The 15,216-nt window shown below is 35.0% G+C and overlaps 1 protein-coding gene across 6 annotated transcripts in view; it reads left to right on the top strand.

The window, feature by feature from the left end:
- The window catches only part of KDM4C (lysine demethylase 4C), a 247,789-nt gene that overhangs the window by 146,104 nt on the left and 86,469 nt on the right, over positions 1-15,216 (top strand). For all 6 annotated transcript variants that reach the window (XM_053932680.1, XM_053932684.1, XM_053932682.1 and 3 more), the window contains 3 exons: positions 3,886-4,067; positions 4,915-5,131; positions 6,025-6,101. In XM_053932680.1, the coding sequence (XP_053788655.1) occupies positions 3,886-4,067; positions 4,915-5,131; positions 6,025-6,101 (476 nt within the window). The remainder of the gene's footprint in view (positions 1-3,885; positions 4,068-4,914; positions 5,132-6,024; positions 6,102-15,216) is intronic.

The raw sequence follows: 15,216 nt of genomic DNA, 5'->3' as shown, positions 1-15,216 counted from the left end.
GATTGCATAATGGTGCATATCGTAGAGTGTTGTTGGTTGGCAGCATTGCATAAGGGACTATTCATCAAAACTTGCTCTACCAGAACTGAGGGCATTCTCATGCTCTTTCAGAAATATAGCAATATGTAAGATAATGAGTGAAACATCATGTTCACAGTGCTTCTTGAAACATTACATACTGCTCTTATAAAGTAGATGCTTGTTTTCTGGCGGGGTGTGGGGGGCAGTGTATCTTTGCTGTAGGAATAGATGCTTTCACCACAATTTTTCCAGGTTTTGGGTACTTGCAACTAGCACTGATTCACAGCTGAAGTAAAGAGTATGCTTGCTTATGACAGTGGAGTTTCTGAGATCTTAAGTCAGTTTGAACACTGTGAATTGTTATTTGTTCTTATTTTGAGAATCCTCAGTTAAGGTGGATTTTGAAAGGAGCTAACTGGAGGCTGCAGTTGTTTTATGTCCTTGTAATAGACACATTTCATCAGAGAAACACTAAGCTCACATGAGGTCACTGAGTGTTTACCCTGAAACTGCATGCAACAATGTGAGTTAGGAAAACAAATTTATTTTAGGCTGAACCACTGATTGCTCTTCAGCTAAATAGTAAATAATGAAATGAGTAATTTAAGAAAATAAAAGGAGTGAGAAGCACACTGGATAAACAGAAAAAAAAAAAAAAAGAAATCTAAATATCCTGTAAGTTTTCCACAGTGTTTTTGGACATAAATAGGATATTGGTATTACCAAATGAACAACTGAAGAAAGTCCATAAACTGTGCCAAGACAGCCATAAACTGTGCCAAGACAGCAAAATTACATCAAGTAACTATATTCTCTATGCCTTCTCTCAGACAGTTGGAGAGCTGTTTTTTCTTTTAATTTCCTTGCCTGTTTTGGTTACCCAGATTCTCGGTTTTTATTTATGGTGCAGAACTTCTCTGCCTACATGGAAATCAGGAAGGTACCTCCGCTTGTACTACCAGAGAAGCTTATGTGGAAATTCTTCCTCTCACTGATGCTGGTGCACACACATGAAAAATAAAGCACTCAAAATGAAACTGCCTAAGTTCTACTGATGTAGAATAGTTACATGGAAGATTGCATTCCTCACCTTCCTGGTGAGGAAGTTGTTTAAGGCAGCATTGTCATGTTTTGTACATGCTTTGTAGTGGGGTCATGTACTCTGTAACATTTTTTTTAATACCAGTTTCTTTAGAAATTTAGTTATTTTAATGTGGGTGGGTGAATGTTGATTATAAGGAGATGAAATAATATTTCTGAAGTCCTTGAAAGATGATAATTTAGGCTCAAGGTTCCCTAGGAAATTCCTGTGGAGAATTGAAATCTATTAGCCTTACAGTAGTGATAACAGAGTATCAAACAAAGCTTGTAATCCTTAGAAATGTCTATTCTGTCTTCTCTTAATTTTGTATCCTGTTAGTGAGCCCTTCAGTACTGGATTAGGCAGCTTCCCTCTGAAAAGAGGATGGATATTTTTCCTTTCTTTTTATGGTGGAGAATAGTGAGGGGTTGCATGGTGTAATATACCAGAGGATCATATCAGAGAGCTTGTGTAGAGACAGAAGACTGCTGTAAGGATCATGGAGAAGACAGTTAAACCTTAAAGGATGTAGAAGGACATAGAATTCAGAATTATAGATGTTAGAGATTAGAGGCAAATAAATGAGGAGTGTTTGCTTCTAGTCAACAGCTAACTGGAAGTGCTCTAAACATAATGTAAAGGAGAAAATAAATTTATTAAAATAGTCTTAAATTTTTATGAGTTTGTGAAAGATAGAGTCTGTTACATATACATATGACATGTTGTCCCTGGCTTCTTTTGGAATGAGGTTCAAAAAGAAATACAAACTCTTGAAAGCAACAAAAGGCTATTAAAATCAGCTTTATTCTTGTGTCTTATGTTCTTTTAAATTTCTTGGTTGGGAAAGCCTTTGTAAAGATCACACAAGAGGGAACTGAAATTATGGAGTTTATATGAAATTAAGGTGTAAATACTGTTTTCATTAAAACCAGAACCAATATAGTAATAAACTCAGAAGCCTGCTATAGGCAGTGAAAAGCTGGAACACTGTATGAAAGAACTACAGTTATCAACCCAGAATTGGTTTCAGGACTACAAATATTGAAGATGGATTTTTTAATAAAGAAGAACTTATAGGCTGAGGTTGGGCAAAGTCTTCAACTGTCATGGGAGAAGTATTTAGCGGTGGTAAGGAGTGGTGCAATTAAAGCATGTCAGTTTTAAAAGGGATAATGGGTATGGAAGGTAATACAAACAAATTCTGTGTACCTCTTTGTTTTCTTCATAAGGGAGAATCAAGCTCTGAGTTTTCTGTGAGGTCACAACAATAATGAAGATATTTACAATAATGAGTACAAGCTCCTGAAGGAAAATAATGTAAAAGGAAAAATTAAAAAAAATACCTGTAAGGCTGAAGCTACTTGTAAGATGATTCTTTAAAGGAAAATGTAAATAGATAGGAAGAGAACTAGAGAAATAACTTCCAGAGCTATGTGTTTTACAGTTCTTTAAAATTGCAAACAGTAGAAAAAATATGATTGAACAGATTTTTTAAGCAAAAACTTTGTTAAGCTTTTAACTTCCAAAGTAAATAGTTCAAAAAGTTATAAAAGTTATGCTGGCATTTTATATGCTCATCTTCTCCTTGTGTTCAGCTGTTTTTTCACTCGTGTTCTTTTGAAGCTAAGATAGCTAAGTTTTTCACCAGAAAGCTCTGCTGCTAAATATTGACAGCTTTTTTGCAGTTGTTTTCTTTGTGCCCTTCTATCCAGATTATTAGCGAATGTTTATTGAATTGGTATTAGTTCTTTTGAGAAACTACAAAAAACTTGTTAAAAACCACATGCAGGATATATATATATATATATATATATATATATATATATATATATTTTATTACATTTGGTTTGCTTGTACACAAAGATTTTAGTCGATATTTTATTCAACACTGATAAAAATGTTGCCAATTTTATAGCAATTTTGTAGCAATGTGTGATGTTTATCATAGGGGATCCATAAAACCTCAGCTTTTTCATAAAGTGGAGAAAGCAGTCATGGGCTGAAGGAATGTGATGAATCGGCTTAATGTACTTAAATGTTTCTCTGTGTTGGAATTTTCTTCTTCTGAAGTGAACAGTTTTTCTTAAATACATCACTAGAAAAGGACGGTATGTTATAGACTGTTTCTGTTGACTAAATGTTTAATTCAAATCTTTTCACATTTTCCTTTCCTCATTCACATAATTCTGATTGACACCTAAATGCCTTCTCATTGACTGTGAAAGATTTAATAGGCACTGTACGTATGATCCAGCATGCATGTCTCTCTGCTTCTTAGATCTGATTGTTCCCCATTACTCCCCAACTATAATGTTTGCCTTTTTTTCCCCCTTGGAAAATGAGTGTCGCTCTCCATGAAGAGTTTGTGAGGTTCCATCCTGTGTGAGTCGAGTGATTTGTCTGGCACTGCTGCTGGGACACAGTATGTTCCATCTATAAGGAATTTAGGGCCGTGTGCATGGAGGGAGAGGGGATAGAGTTTGGAGGCATTAAAGAGATAGTGGGAGAGTGAGACATAATGTTGTTGATACAAATACAAATTGTAAATGATAGGGCTATCTATGCTTTATGTGAAGCAATCAGCTCATGACAGAGATGTCAGAGCACTTAATTGTGGGTTTTTCCTTACACAACATTCTTTTAGACTTCTGCATCCGTATTTGTACACAGACTTGTAAGATTGTTTTATCTTTGTTAGCACACGTGACAGATTAATTGTTGTTTATCTTCATTCTGTGACTATAATAAAAGCATATATAAAAGCATTGTTTGCTTTTTTTTAGAGCTGCCTGAGACTACCTTAACTGAAGAGAAAGTTCAAGAGTCAGAGGCATGGGCCAAGCCTCTGGTCTACCTGTGGCAGACAAGACTACCCAGTTTCAATGCTGAAAAAGAATACAATGCAGCTTGTGCAAAAAAGGAACCTCACTGTGCCATTTGCACTCTTCTCATGCCATACTATAGGGTAAGCAAGATTCTCACAGCTTCATCTCTGGATGAAGTGTGAAATAGCTGCCTGGCTACTTAATTTCCAAGAAATTATAAAAAAGATAAACTTACACATTTCATAAGAGAGGTAAATAAACTCGCTGGCATTAAAATTAGAACTGATAACTTTGTTCACCTGCATCTATCCTTGCCTGCAGACACTGTATGCCTCCTACTACCATTTATGCTGGGTTTGTCTTAGTGTGTGTGTATTTTCCCTTGAAATTACACTTTTTGGTGTGATGAACCCAGGTGGGTTTGTAACTTCTAGCTATTTCCTTATATGTCCATCTCCAAATACTTTTTATCAGAGCCTATTTTATGCTGCCTTTGTTCAGTGTTGAGGAAATAAGTGTTTTCACAGTACTTAAGCCTGCTCAGGACAAATATTCCCTCAGAAACAGTCTAATGCAGAGCACTGTTTGACACTGTCTTATGGAATTACTGTGTCAAATGGCAAGTTAAAATGGTGTTGTAGTACTATATTGCTAGTTTGGAAGGTGCTAAATTGGAATTTCCTCAGTGTGGGAACCAGGAAAAAAACCTTTATTGCACTGGACTGACTTAAATGGCCCAAGAGGTACAGTACCATTGAACACCACTGCAATAACACTGGTTTGTAGGCTGAGTGCTGTTCCAGATATCATGGTTATTTGGAACAATCAAGGTAGGATGACTATGATAAATGCTTAGAAGCAGTTAATTTTTTCATGAAACTGTTGCACTTAGTACGAAAGTTGGGAGGGGTGGAATAGTTTCATCATTGTCACAAGGAAGAGTAGGACTCTCTTTTATTTTAAGTATAGATTTTGTTTATTTTCCAGCCAGACAATCAGGATGAAGAAAGTCCTACTTTCAGTGAAGCAAACTCAGCAGAAACACTGATGGCAGAAAATGTGAAGACTAAACCTCTTATTCCAGAGATGTGTTTTATTTATAGTGAAGAAAACACCGAAAACTATCCATCAAATGCCTTTGTTGAAGAAGATGGAACAAGTCTTCTGATATCATGTGCAAAGTGTTGCATACGGGTTCATGCAAGTAAATAATCCAATTGTTCTTTTGCCAGACATGTAATTCTAAATTTTGCTTTATTGATAAATAATAGTTAGCTAGGCTTCTAGCATGTCTTTAAAAGTATTTGAAGAACATTTCCATTTGTAATGCTTCAATCACTGGCTAATTTTTTTTGAAAACTGCATTATATTTTCTGTAACTTATGGTTGCTGTGAAAATGTTGAAGAATTAACTGTCTTGTAAACTTTCAATGATCCCAAACTTTTGATTCTTTTTTCTGACCTAATGATTTAATTACTCTTTTGCTTCTCTATTTTAAATCACTATGCAATGCTAGTGTGTCCTTAATAAATAGTTAGGGTGAAATTCTCCTGGAGGACGTGTGAATATTGCTGTTAAATTTGGGGATGCAGTATTTTCTTTCACTTAACATGCTTTTTTATTGCAAGAGTAACTGATGGATTTTTCTGCAATATCTCCAAAAGGCTATAGAACTGTAATAGTTAAGTCTTAAAAGTCTATGAGATATTTGGAAATACGGTATATTTGCCCAGAATAAATGTCAGTGTATTAAGTCAAATTTTTACTTCGGGGAGAGTTGGTGATATGATATTGCAATGACAAAAATAAGAAATTCATTGTGATTATAGCTTTTGGGGTTCTTGGAGTTTCTGTTGTTCAGTTTCATTTGCTGAGGTTTTGTTTTGGTTTTCTTATGGTGGTTTTGTGGGTTCTTTTTATTTAGGTTTTGGGAAGATATATTTTATAGACTATGACATTAGCAGTAAGCCTAGATGGTAAAAGTCTCCTTTGTCACAGGACAGAAGTGTTTTATTAAGGTTTATGTATAATTGAATTGTATTACATCATTGATAAAAAGGCAGAATATAATAATCAATCTAGCTCTCTTATTCTAGGTTGCTACGGTGTTCCTTCTCATGAAATCCATAACGAGTGGTTGTGTTCTCGATGCAGAAAAGAAGCCTGGACAGCTGTAAGTTGTTTAGCTATCTAACACACTAGAGATTAAGGGAGGAAAAAAAGGTAGCATGTGCATTATTTCATGTGGTAAGTAGTGTAGCCTGTGTATTTTTTCTGATCATGCTTGCTGGGGAAAAACTATTTGAAAATTACGAGAATATTTCATGCAAAATGTAATGGCATTTTGATAGACAAACTTGGAGTTGTTTGATAGACTCATAAAAAGGATTAGCTAAGAGGATACAGTTTTGTGAAAAACATTGAGCAAACAACTGAAAATTAATATGCATGTAAAAGAGAGAAGTGAGATTTCTCCTAAATAAGTAGAATCTAATTTTTGTCTTTCATTAGTTACCAGAATACCCTATTACAGCTTCCTTTTCAGACAGTCATGAATTTGAGCATCTTCTGAAATACTTTTGTGATGATTGTTCTAGATTCAGGGGAATATCAAGGGCAAAAGTGTAAGTCTGTTGCTCAGAATTTAATTATCAGTTAAACAAACAGGGCTAGAAAGCCCTGCTACTCTATCAAAAATTTAAAAATTTTAATTTATTTCAGGGAAATTGCAGCTCTGATTTGGAAATAGGGGAGTTCTAAGGAGCACATCCTTATTAATGAAATACCATTTATGACTAAATCATATATTTTTTGTTAAAGACACTAAAAAATAAAAGATGTTGCCTTGGGACCTGATATTAACTGCAATATAAAAATAACACTTTTGAATGGAAATTAGGGGTGCCTTTTGACTCTAGTACATTTTCTAAAAGTCACTGAAAAAATCATCAAACAAAATCCAGTCTTAAAATTTGTTAATTAAGTGTAGTAGAAAGGATTCTAAAATTGTTTTGAGGTTTTAAGGTTACAAATAACCTTGAAGTGGTCATTTAGATGGCAGCAGTAAGTGAATGATAAGAACAACAGTGAAGTGTCTGATGAGTTATTTATACTAACACCTGTGAAAAACATTAACTTGAGAAGAATTATTCACATTTTACTGAATAAGTTTGGGGTTATTCTCATATGATGCATATAAGTTTCTGATAATAAGGAAAATCTGAATTTAATGAAAAGTACTTTTTTAGCCAAATTATTTCAGGAGATGACATGAAGTAGTGAAAGATATATCAATTCCATATGGGAGTTGGCTGAATGAAAATTTTATGTGATGAGGTTTTAAAACTGCTGACATGTTCATTTTGTGACCAGAATTGCAGCAGGCAACAGGAACTACTGCTTAGGTAGAGTCTGCCATATTATCTGTGCATAGCTGACAACTCGTAAGTACTCTCCCTGACTCTGCTGAACTTCATATGATTTATTTTTCAATAAAGTTTAACACTTCGGTAGCATCACATTACATAAACTCCCCCAGTTCCTGTGCAGTCATCTTAAACAGCTTAAAGTAGATCAGTTTAGATTTCCACATATGCTCCATAATGACATGAAAAGTAATTAGCAAATAATGCCCAGAAATTTATTTTCTTAATGTTAAGAGTCTGATGAGTTGGTGGTCTGAGATATTAAAGTTGACAGCAAATCCATATTGCTATATGTTTGGCAAATATTATTTTCATCGTCTCTCTTCTGCCACTGCCAATATCAGAATTTAAAACACCATCAAAAGCATCTGAAAGTTAGGATTCTTGAAATCTTTTGCTTATTCCTTACTCCCATGATCTGTCACAGCAAAAAAGTCAGTGGCCTGTTCTTCAATAGATACCTATTTGTATTCTGTTATTGTCTAGGTTTTTAGAAATTGATTGATTCAGCACTTGTTCAATATGTTTCTTGTTATCTGAGATAGATTGACTGCCACCTACTTCTTCGCATCACCCATTTCGCATCTTTTTAAAAAACAACAACATATTTTCCAGGCTGATGTCACCTCACCTAAGCTCTGTAAACTCTTGTAATCACTAATAGCTCTGAGACTACTATTAGTTTAAGATCGGCATGTCAAAACTTTTGAAAGACCATATTATTAAAAAAGTGAATTTTTTATCATTCACGTGTATGTATTTAACAAAGCATTACTCACCTCCCTGAAACAGCTGGATTTCTGCTATTTATCTTGGGTAGCGGATGCCTACTATCTATTACACCTACATCTTGCTGGTGAAAAAGAACAGTTCACGTTTGCATGTGAATGACATATATTAACAAAGACTAAAAGAGAGCAGACAAGAGAACAAATTTGTAAGTAAACAGAACACTAGTCTAGAGGTTTATTCAATCTTCAATATTTCATTAAAACTTTCCAACCTAATGATGACTTAAGGCATTAAGAATGGAACTTTATTCCACAAGTATATCTGAATGAAGGACTCTCTTGGGGTACAAATTCATTTCATTCAGGTTACCAAAACAGAGCTACAGAAAGATGATTTTGTAGCTTTAGCAATTCAACTGTACAATAATCAATACACAAATAAAATTACAGCAATTCAGTTAAATATATAACAGGTAAAGCTTACATTAAAAAAATTATCCAACTGTCCAAATGCCCAATAACACATATTGTCTAGTCTTTGCATGCTGAAAATGGTGCTCTCCTTCAGGAATAGTTGAAGAAGGCTTGATTGTGCCTTGAGCCAGAATGATAAAATTGACACTGAATTTTGTTTTTTCTATAGTTCTCTTTTGCTTTTTTGGATAGTATTGTTCATTGCAAACAATGTGGCTGTAGTTGTCTTTGGGGAAAACTTTATTAGTTCAGTATCCAACTTAAATATGCTAGTATATTTTTGGTAGCATGGAACCTCAGTCCTGACATCCGCATGATAATAATTGCTGATATGTATTTCATCCTATTTGTTTTCATCCTATAATATTTAGGATAATATTTCTGTCCCTTCAGAGTTTGAATGATATCCTTAGATTATCCTAACAGCTTTCACTTCAAAATAGTGCAATACTTTTATCTAATCCTAGAATTATACTTAAGATAATATGATTCTCTTTTAACCAATCTCCTGTACATTGAAAATGACAAGTTAATTAAATATGCTGCTATCTCAAAGTGCTACCTTCCCTTTTAAAAATCAGCAATTCAAGTTAGTGCTACCAACCTGCAGCCTAAAGTTTTATGCTTCCTTTGAATTAAATGCATATGTTTATTTTCTGAATCAATTTTTAAACTTTCATAATTTTTTCATATAATCATAGAATACCAGGTTGGATGAGGACCTCAAGAATCTCCTGGTCCAACGTCTCTTGGCAATATCTAGACAAGACAGCCTAACACCCTGTTCAGATGAATTTGAAGTGTCCAACGTGGGGAAACTCACTGGTTCTCTTGGGAGATTATTGCAATAGGTTTTGCTGTGAATTTTTTTCCTCTTGTGTCTAATCAGATTGTCTCTAGGAATAACTTGTATCCATTACCCTTCATATTTTCCATGTGATTCCTTGTAAGAAAGGGAATCTCCATCTTGTAGCCACCCTTTAAATACTGGAACCTGATCAAGTCTCCTCTAAGCCTTTACTCATGGCCAAACAAACGACTTCCCAAAAACTAAACATAAAATGTGTTTTCTATACCTGTTGTTTTACATATATTATTTTAATTGTATTTTAACTTGCTGTGTAGTACCTACCATAAGTCTCTCTGGAGAGGGAGATGAAAATAAATAAAATTCCTTATTTCCACAACTTTTTTTTTTTTACTGTAGGGAATATAGTGTAAGTGTATTCTACATGCCAACTGACACAGTTGACACTTCAAGTTTCTACATAAATTAATAAAAAATCACCTTCATCTAAATTTTTGTTCTGGATAATCATTCCTAAAAAACTGCAGCTGTTGCAGAAGATCTGAAACAGATTTATCTCTCTGTGGGAATTATATATACACATGCCTTCCAAAATTTACTTTTTTATCTCAGAAGAGTGCACAGTATGGGAAGATTTAGTTATTAGGAAATACTGACTCCCTGAAAGTCCAGCTTCCTGGATGTTTGAAATTGTTTTCCCTACACTTCATATTGATTCCTAAGAGAAGGAGATTAAGCTGAAGGTGACCCATCTGAGAAGTTCCCTTCTGGCTAAGGCTTTAAATCCTGAAGAGAAGTTTGATTGGAAAACAAGGAAAAAGAAAGTTTTGTGTAATGAAGAATATAATGGAAGTTATGAAACATTGGTACAACCTTGTTTCAGAGTTGATTTCTTAGGAGGAAAAATTCCTTTTTATTCCTCTGCTTACAAAAAAATGTTTTAAATTCTGTTAAATTATACTTTCTTAAAATCTCAGCAGTTACATTAACTTCATGGAAAATTTGGTCTCTATTAGGCTTCTGTATATTAGTATGACTTTGCGAAGCAATGAAGCATGATGAGAGCATTGTAGGAATGAGAATTGTCTTAATAGCTAAATCAAACTTTATTATGTGTGGATCCCAACTATGAACATCATTAAAATATGGAAATAGAAGAATACCTATATGGATTTAGATTGACAGAACCAGACTTTTCCTTGATGGCTATTGCAGTTTATATTATCAGAGGAAACCGATTTTGAGATTCAGAAGCGTACTGTTTTCTTGCAGTTTCAGCATCTTTTAAGTAGCTGAAGTAGTATGCTTTACAATATGCCAAATTATGTCAAAATTTGACCCTCTAGGATATACCTGCATTCCTGATACACAATACATCTTTATATTCTACTATGCAGTAGGTCCTGATAACAGTTATTGAAAAAAGAGAAGAGTGATACAGAATGGTCTATGCTAATGGACAAAAATGGCCATAAATCAATCCCCCCAAAAAATATAAAAAATAAAATGATATTAAATAAGTCATCTGCATGGATCCTGAAAGTGTAACTGAGTTCATATAAAGTGCCTTGATTGAGAACAAATGCCTCATTAATCTTAAATGCTTCAGCTAGAAAAAGTTAGTGAAGTCAGGAAGAATAATGACTGGCATTACAGAGAATGCAATATACTGTACAATGAGGAAAGATGTGGTCACCCAATAGCTATAATACATAAACATGGAGTACCTTTGTTATTTAGACAACAAAGGTTTTGGGACAGGAAAGGAATAGAAAGAAGAGCAAGTCAGGAAACAGGTAAACATACTTCAATGGCTTGCTTCGTGATCAGGTCATTTTGAGAACAGATCCTATGTTGAAATGGCTTAGCAGAATTTCTTTTTCTATAGAGGAACTTTTTCGTGCTTTGTATATTACTTATTGATAATCAGTCTTTGGGTTTATTTGCATTTATTGTTAGAGTAGCCCTTTAATTTGAAGGATTTTTAGTTTATTTTTCCCAAAGGCATCAGAAAAGTGTCATGTAAGAGTTTCTCCACATTCCTGCTCACAAACTGCCCTATTCCACTCTATTGAAAAGAATGATTTTGAATGTTCTTTTTGTAGTGGTGCCTTTCTCGCTGATACGGTGTCATAATTTCCATTATAAACTGCTGTTTTCAGAGCCTGTTATCTGCCAAAATTAACTCAGTACCTGTGAGTTGGTGATACAGTATCTTAATTTTCAGACTGATTTTTCTACCAAACCGTAAATGCATTTGAATATTGTTAAAAAAAGAAACTATTGGATAGGAAAATCTGGCTATAATAGAAAAATTAAAACTCTAAATATTTCTGAGTTTTTTTGTTTTCAGAAAAATAAGACATGCTGATTATTTTTTAAAAATTTTTATTTTTTTTAAATCTGGAATTTTGCAAACCTTCTCTGCAAAAAAATTGACTTACTGTGAGAATTTTAAATGCTGATGGTAACCATGTATGGACTCAGATGTGGGGAGCATTATATTTCTTTCTGATTTTGGTATTATACTAGTAACAGAATATTTGTTGCTTGCAAAACTCAACCTTTGAAGCAACATATTTTAACAGGTTTGTAAATGTGAGGTTTCTCTGATGCTGTCACAGAAGCCAAATTGAAAACCATTAAACTCAGAAAATATGTTTTTAACATAAGTGCCATAAGGCTCAAAGCCAAAGCTAATTTTGACCTTTCATTCCCTTCACTGGAGTTTGCCAAATCAACCTTTGCCACTGATACCCATGTCAAAAGGCTTGACAGCTTTGGTTGCCCCCAGCTATGTGGCTATTCTCATATTACAAGGAAGACATTCCCTGAAGGGTGAATTATGATTTCAATCAGATGTAGTTTTGAATCTGGTCCTGCTTGGAGATGGAATTGGACCAGAGAACCTCCCTCAAACTCAGCCAATCTTAGTTTATCCTCAGAGACCATATCTGATCTCTAGAGGTAGTGCTGCAAAGTAATTGAGAGGAAAAACATGCTAAAAAAAGCCAGTAGCAGGGTATCTTGATCTGGCCAGCTTGTAATATGCTGCTTTCTTAAAGGTACAGTTTTTCTTTTGAAGGTACTCAGGTTAAAATCTAGTATTTGCTACCAACAATAATGGGATTAAGCTTCCATATTTTTTATCATATATAAATACGTATTAGATACACCATCATTCCTGTTTTGTTTGCTGAGCATTTAGTCTTAGTGTTCATTGAATCATAGAAAGGTTGGAAGGGTCCTTATGGATAATTTAGTCCAACACCCTACCATGGACATGGTCTTTCACTAGACCAGGTTGCTCGAGGCCACATCCAGTCTGGCCTTGAACATTTCCAGGAATGTCTGGAATTTCCAGGAATATCTATGACTTCTCTAAGCAACCTGTTCCACTGTCCTATGACCCTCATGATGAAGAATTTCTTTCTTATATAACTTAGACCTGCCCTCTTTCAGTTTGAAGCCTTATCATCTTTCTCGTAGCCCCCTTTAGGTAATGAAAGATGCTATAAGGTCTCCCTGAAGCTTTCTCTTCTCCAGGCTGAACAACCCCAGCTCTCTTAGCCTATCTCCACCGGAGAGGTCCTCCAACCTCCTGATATTTTTCTTGGCCTTCTGTGGACCCACTTCAGCAAGTCTTTTGTTGGGGTCCCAGAGCTGGATGCAGAACTCCAGGTAGGTCTCTGAGGGCCAGAATCGCCTCCATTGACCTGCTGACCACACTATTTGTGATGCAAGCCAAGATATGGCTGGCTTTCTAGGTTGTGAGCCAGCTCACACTGAGCTTACTGTCAACCAGCAGCCCCAACTCTTTCTCACCAGGGCTGGCCTTGATCAGTTCTCCACCCAGCCTGTATTTTTGCTTGGAATTGCTCCAGGTGTTTTCCTCTGTGTAAAAATGATTTTTGCAGTCTCTCTGTATTTTGCAGGAAGAATGATCAGTTTTGTATTTTCAATGGCTTATTTATTAGTCTTTTGGGAAAGGTAATCTCATTCTTTTTGACTCCTCTTCAAAGGAGAAAGTGTAATGTTTCTTGTTCAATTGTATGGGAACAGTTGCTCTTTCTACTGTAAGGATTTTCTAGATCTGAGTTACTAATAAACACTATCACAGAAAATACTTCAGGGATCTAATAGTCTCCATTTTATACTTTATGGATGTGTTTTACTTCATATATGCACATTCTAGGGAGAAAGGACACATAGTACCCACCTGTGTCAAGTTGTGAGGGTTTTTTTACTACAGTTACCCAAATGAGTATTTTGATTCTCATTTCAATCTCAGCCTCAGTTATCATTCCTTCTCTGGCTGTGGAATTGTCTCCATATTCCTATTTTCCATCTCAACCCCCCTTTCCTGTAATTTTGAAGTCTTCTTATCCTAGCCAGCTCTCTCCTGCTCTTCGCGGTCTTGGAGATCACTGTTAATAATGCTACGGACAGTGTAGTTAAACACTACATGCTCTTTATACTGTTGCTCTACATTGGTATGATATAGGAGCTGCAACTGCAAGGAAATATTTTGCTATCTCTAAATCAAGGGCAGGGCAGACTGAATGTTTAGAATTAGGCTACTAAAATGTGGAAATTAAGTAGCTGATGATTTGTAAACTTTAAATTCCCAAAGGTGAATGTCTTGAACAGACATGGATGCAACTGAAAGAGTAAAATGTTCATCCATAAAAAGAAGTGTGGGAACCTTCTATTTTCAAGAACATACTTTAAGCTTGCAGCCAAAGATTTTTCTATGTGTTAAATAAATATTAGCCTGTGGTTGGCATCTCTTTCATGGAATTACTCAGCCTCCATAGTCAGTGTGAACTTCTATCACTTAAAATACAAATGAAGGTTGTGACTTGTAGCATCTAGCAATTCTGTTCAGAATGGTGCTTCTTGTCAGGAAACTAGATCTGAATATTTTACTAGATAAACATCAGTTTTTCTGCAGTTTATTATTTTTTGCAAATATTTTGTCACTAAAAAAAAGAAATTTGTCTCTTTGTCTCTGAAGGTAATAACTCGAATTGGATACAGTAGTGGACTTTGAATTGAAATTCAGTCATTTCAAAAGCTATTTTCCAAGTGAAAATGATTCACTTGTGTAGAAAGATCGGCATATTCATTAGTGGACCACTGCTGAAAACAATATTTTCAAGAGAAACACTAACCCATATGTCTTTACACAAGGATAAATATAGACACAAGTATGAATATGCTGGGAAAATGAGATAGTTAAAATGTAGCAATGCCATATGCAAATGTACATCTGTGTTAATACTACTAGGAGTATGACCTTGGGTGTTACAATGCAATGGAGAGGAGAGATGGAAGACTAAAGATATCTATTTTCAGTTCAAAGGTTTCTATCCATAAAGCTAATCAGAATGGCTTGAAGAAAACAAAATACCTTTAACAGCCAAAGCCCTACAATTTTTATCTATTTGACTTAGCTGTAGCAGAGTTGAATATTAGATGCCTATTTTGATTAGTTGTTTTTCGAGGAGAATAGTTGGAGCAGTTGACTCTTGAAACTGTTTTGACCTCTTATTAGAAATATTTCAGGGGGAAAAAACCAAACCCAAAACCTTTCCAAACCTCTAACCACTTTTCTTAGGTTTTTAGATGCTAGTTGAAGTCAATTGACTTGAGCTGATGAAAAAAGGGTGGAAATACATTATTTAATGAATAGGTAGTGTCCTACTTGGTGCTTAAGACATTATCAAGGGACAGTGACTTTAAATTGTTGAAGGGATTAGATTACATGTAAGGAAGAAGTTCTTTACTTTGAAGCTTACCAGAAAAGTGATGGATGCCCCATCCCTGGAAGTGTGCAAAGCCAGGTTG

Source organism: Vidua chalybeata, chromosome Z (genome assembly GCF_026979565.1).
Source record: "Vidua chalybeata isolate OUT-0048 chromosome Z, bVidCha1 merged haplotype, whole genome shotgun sequence".
Taxonomy (NCBI): Eukaryota; Metazoa; Chordata; class Aves; order Passeriformes; family Viduidae; genus Vidua; species Vidua chalybeata.
This window is presented reverse-complemented; position numbering and strand designations above follow the sequence as displayed.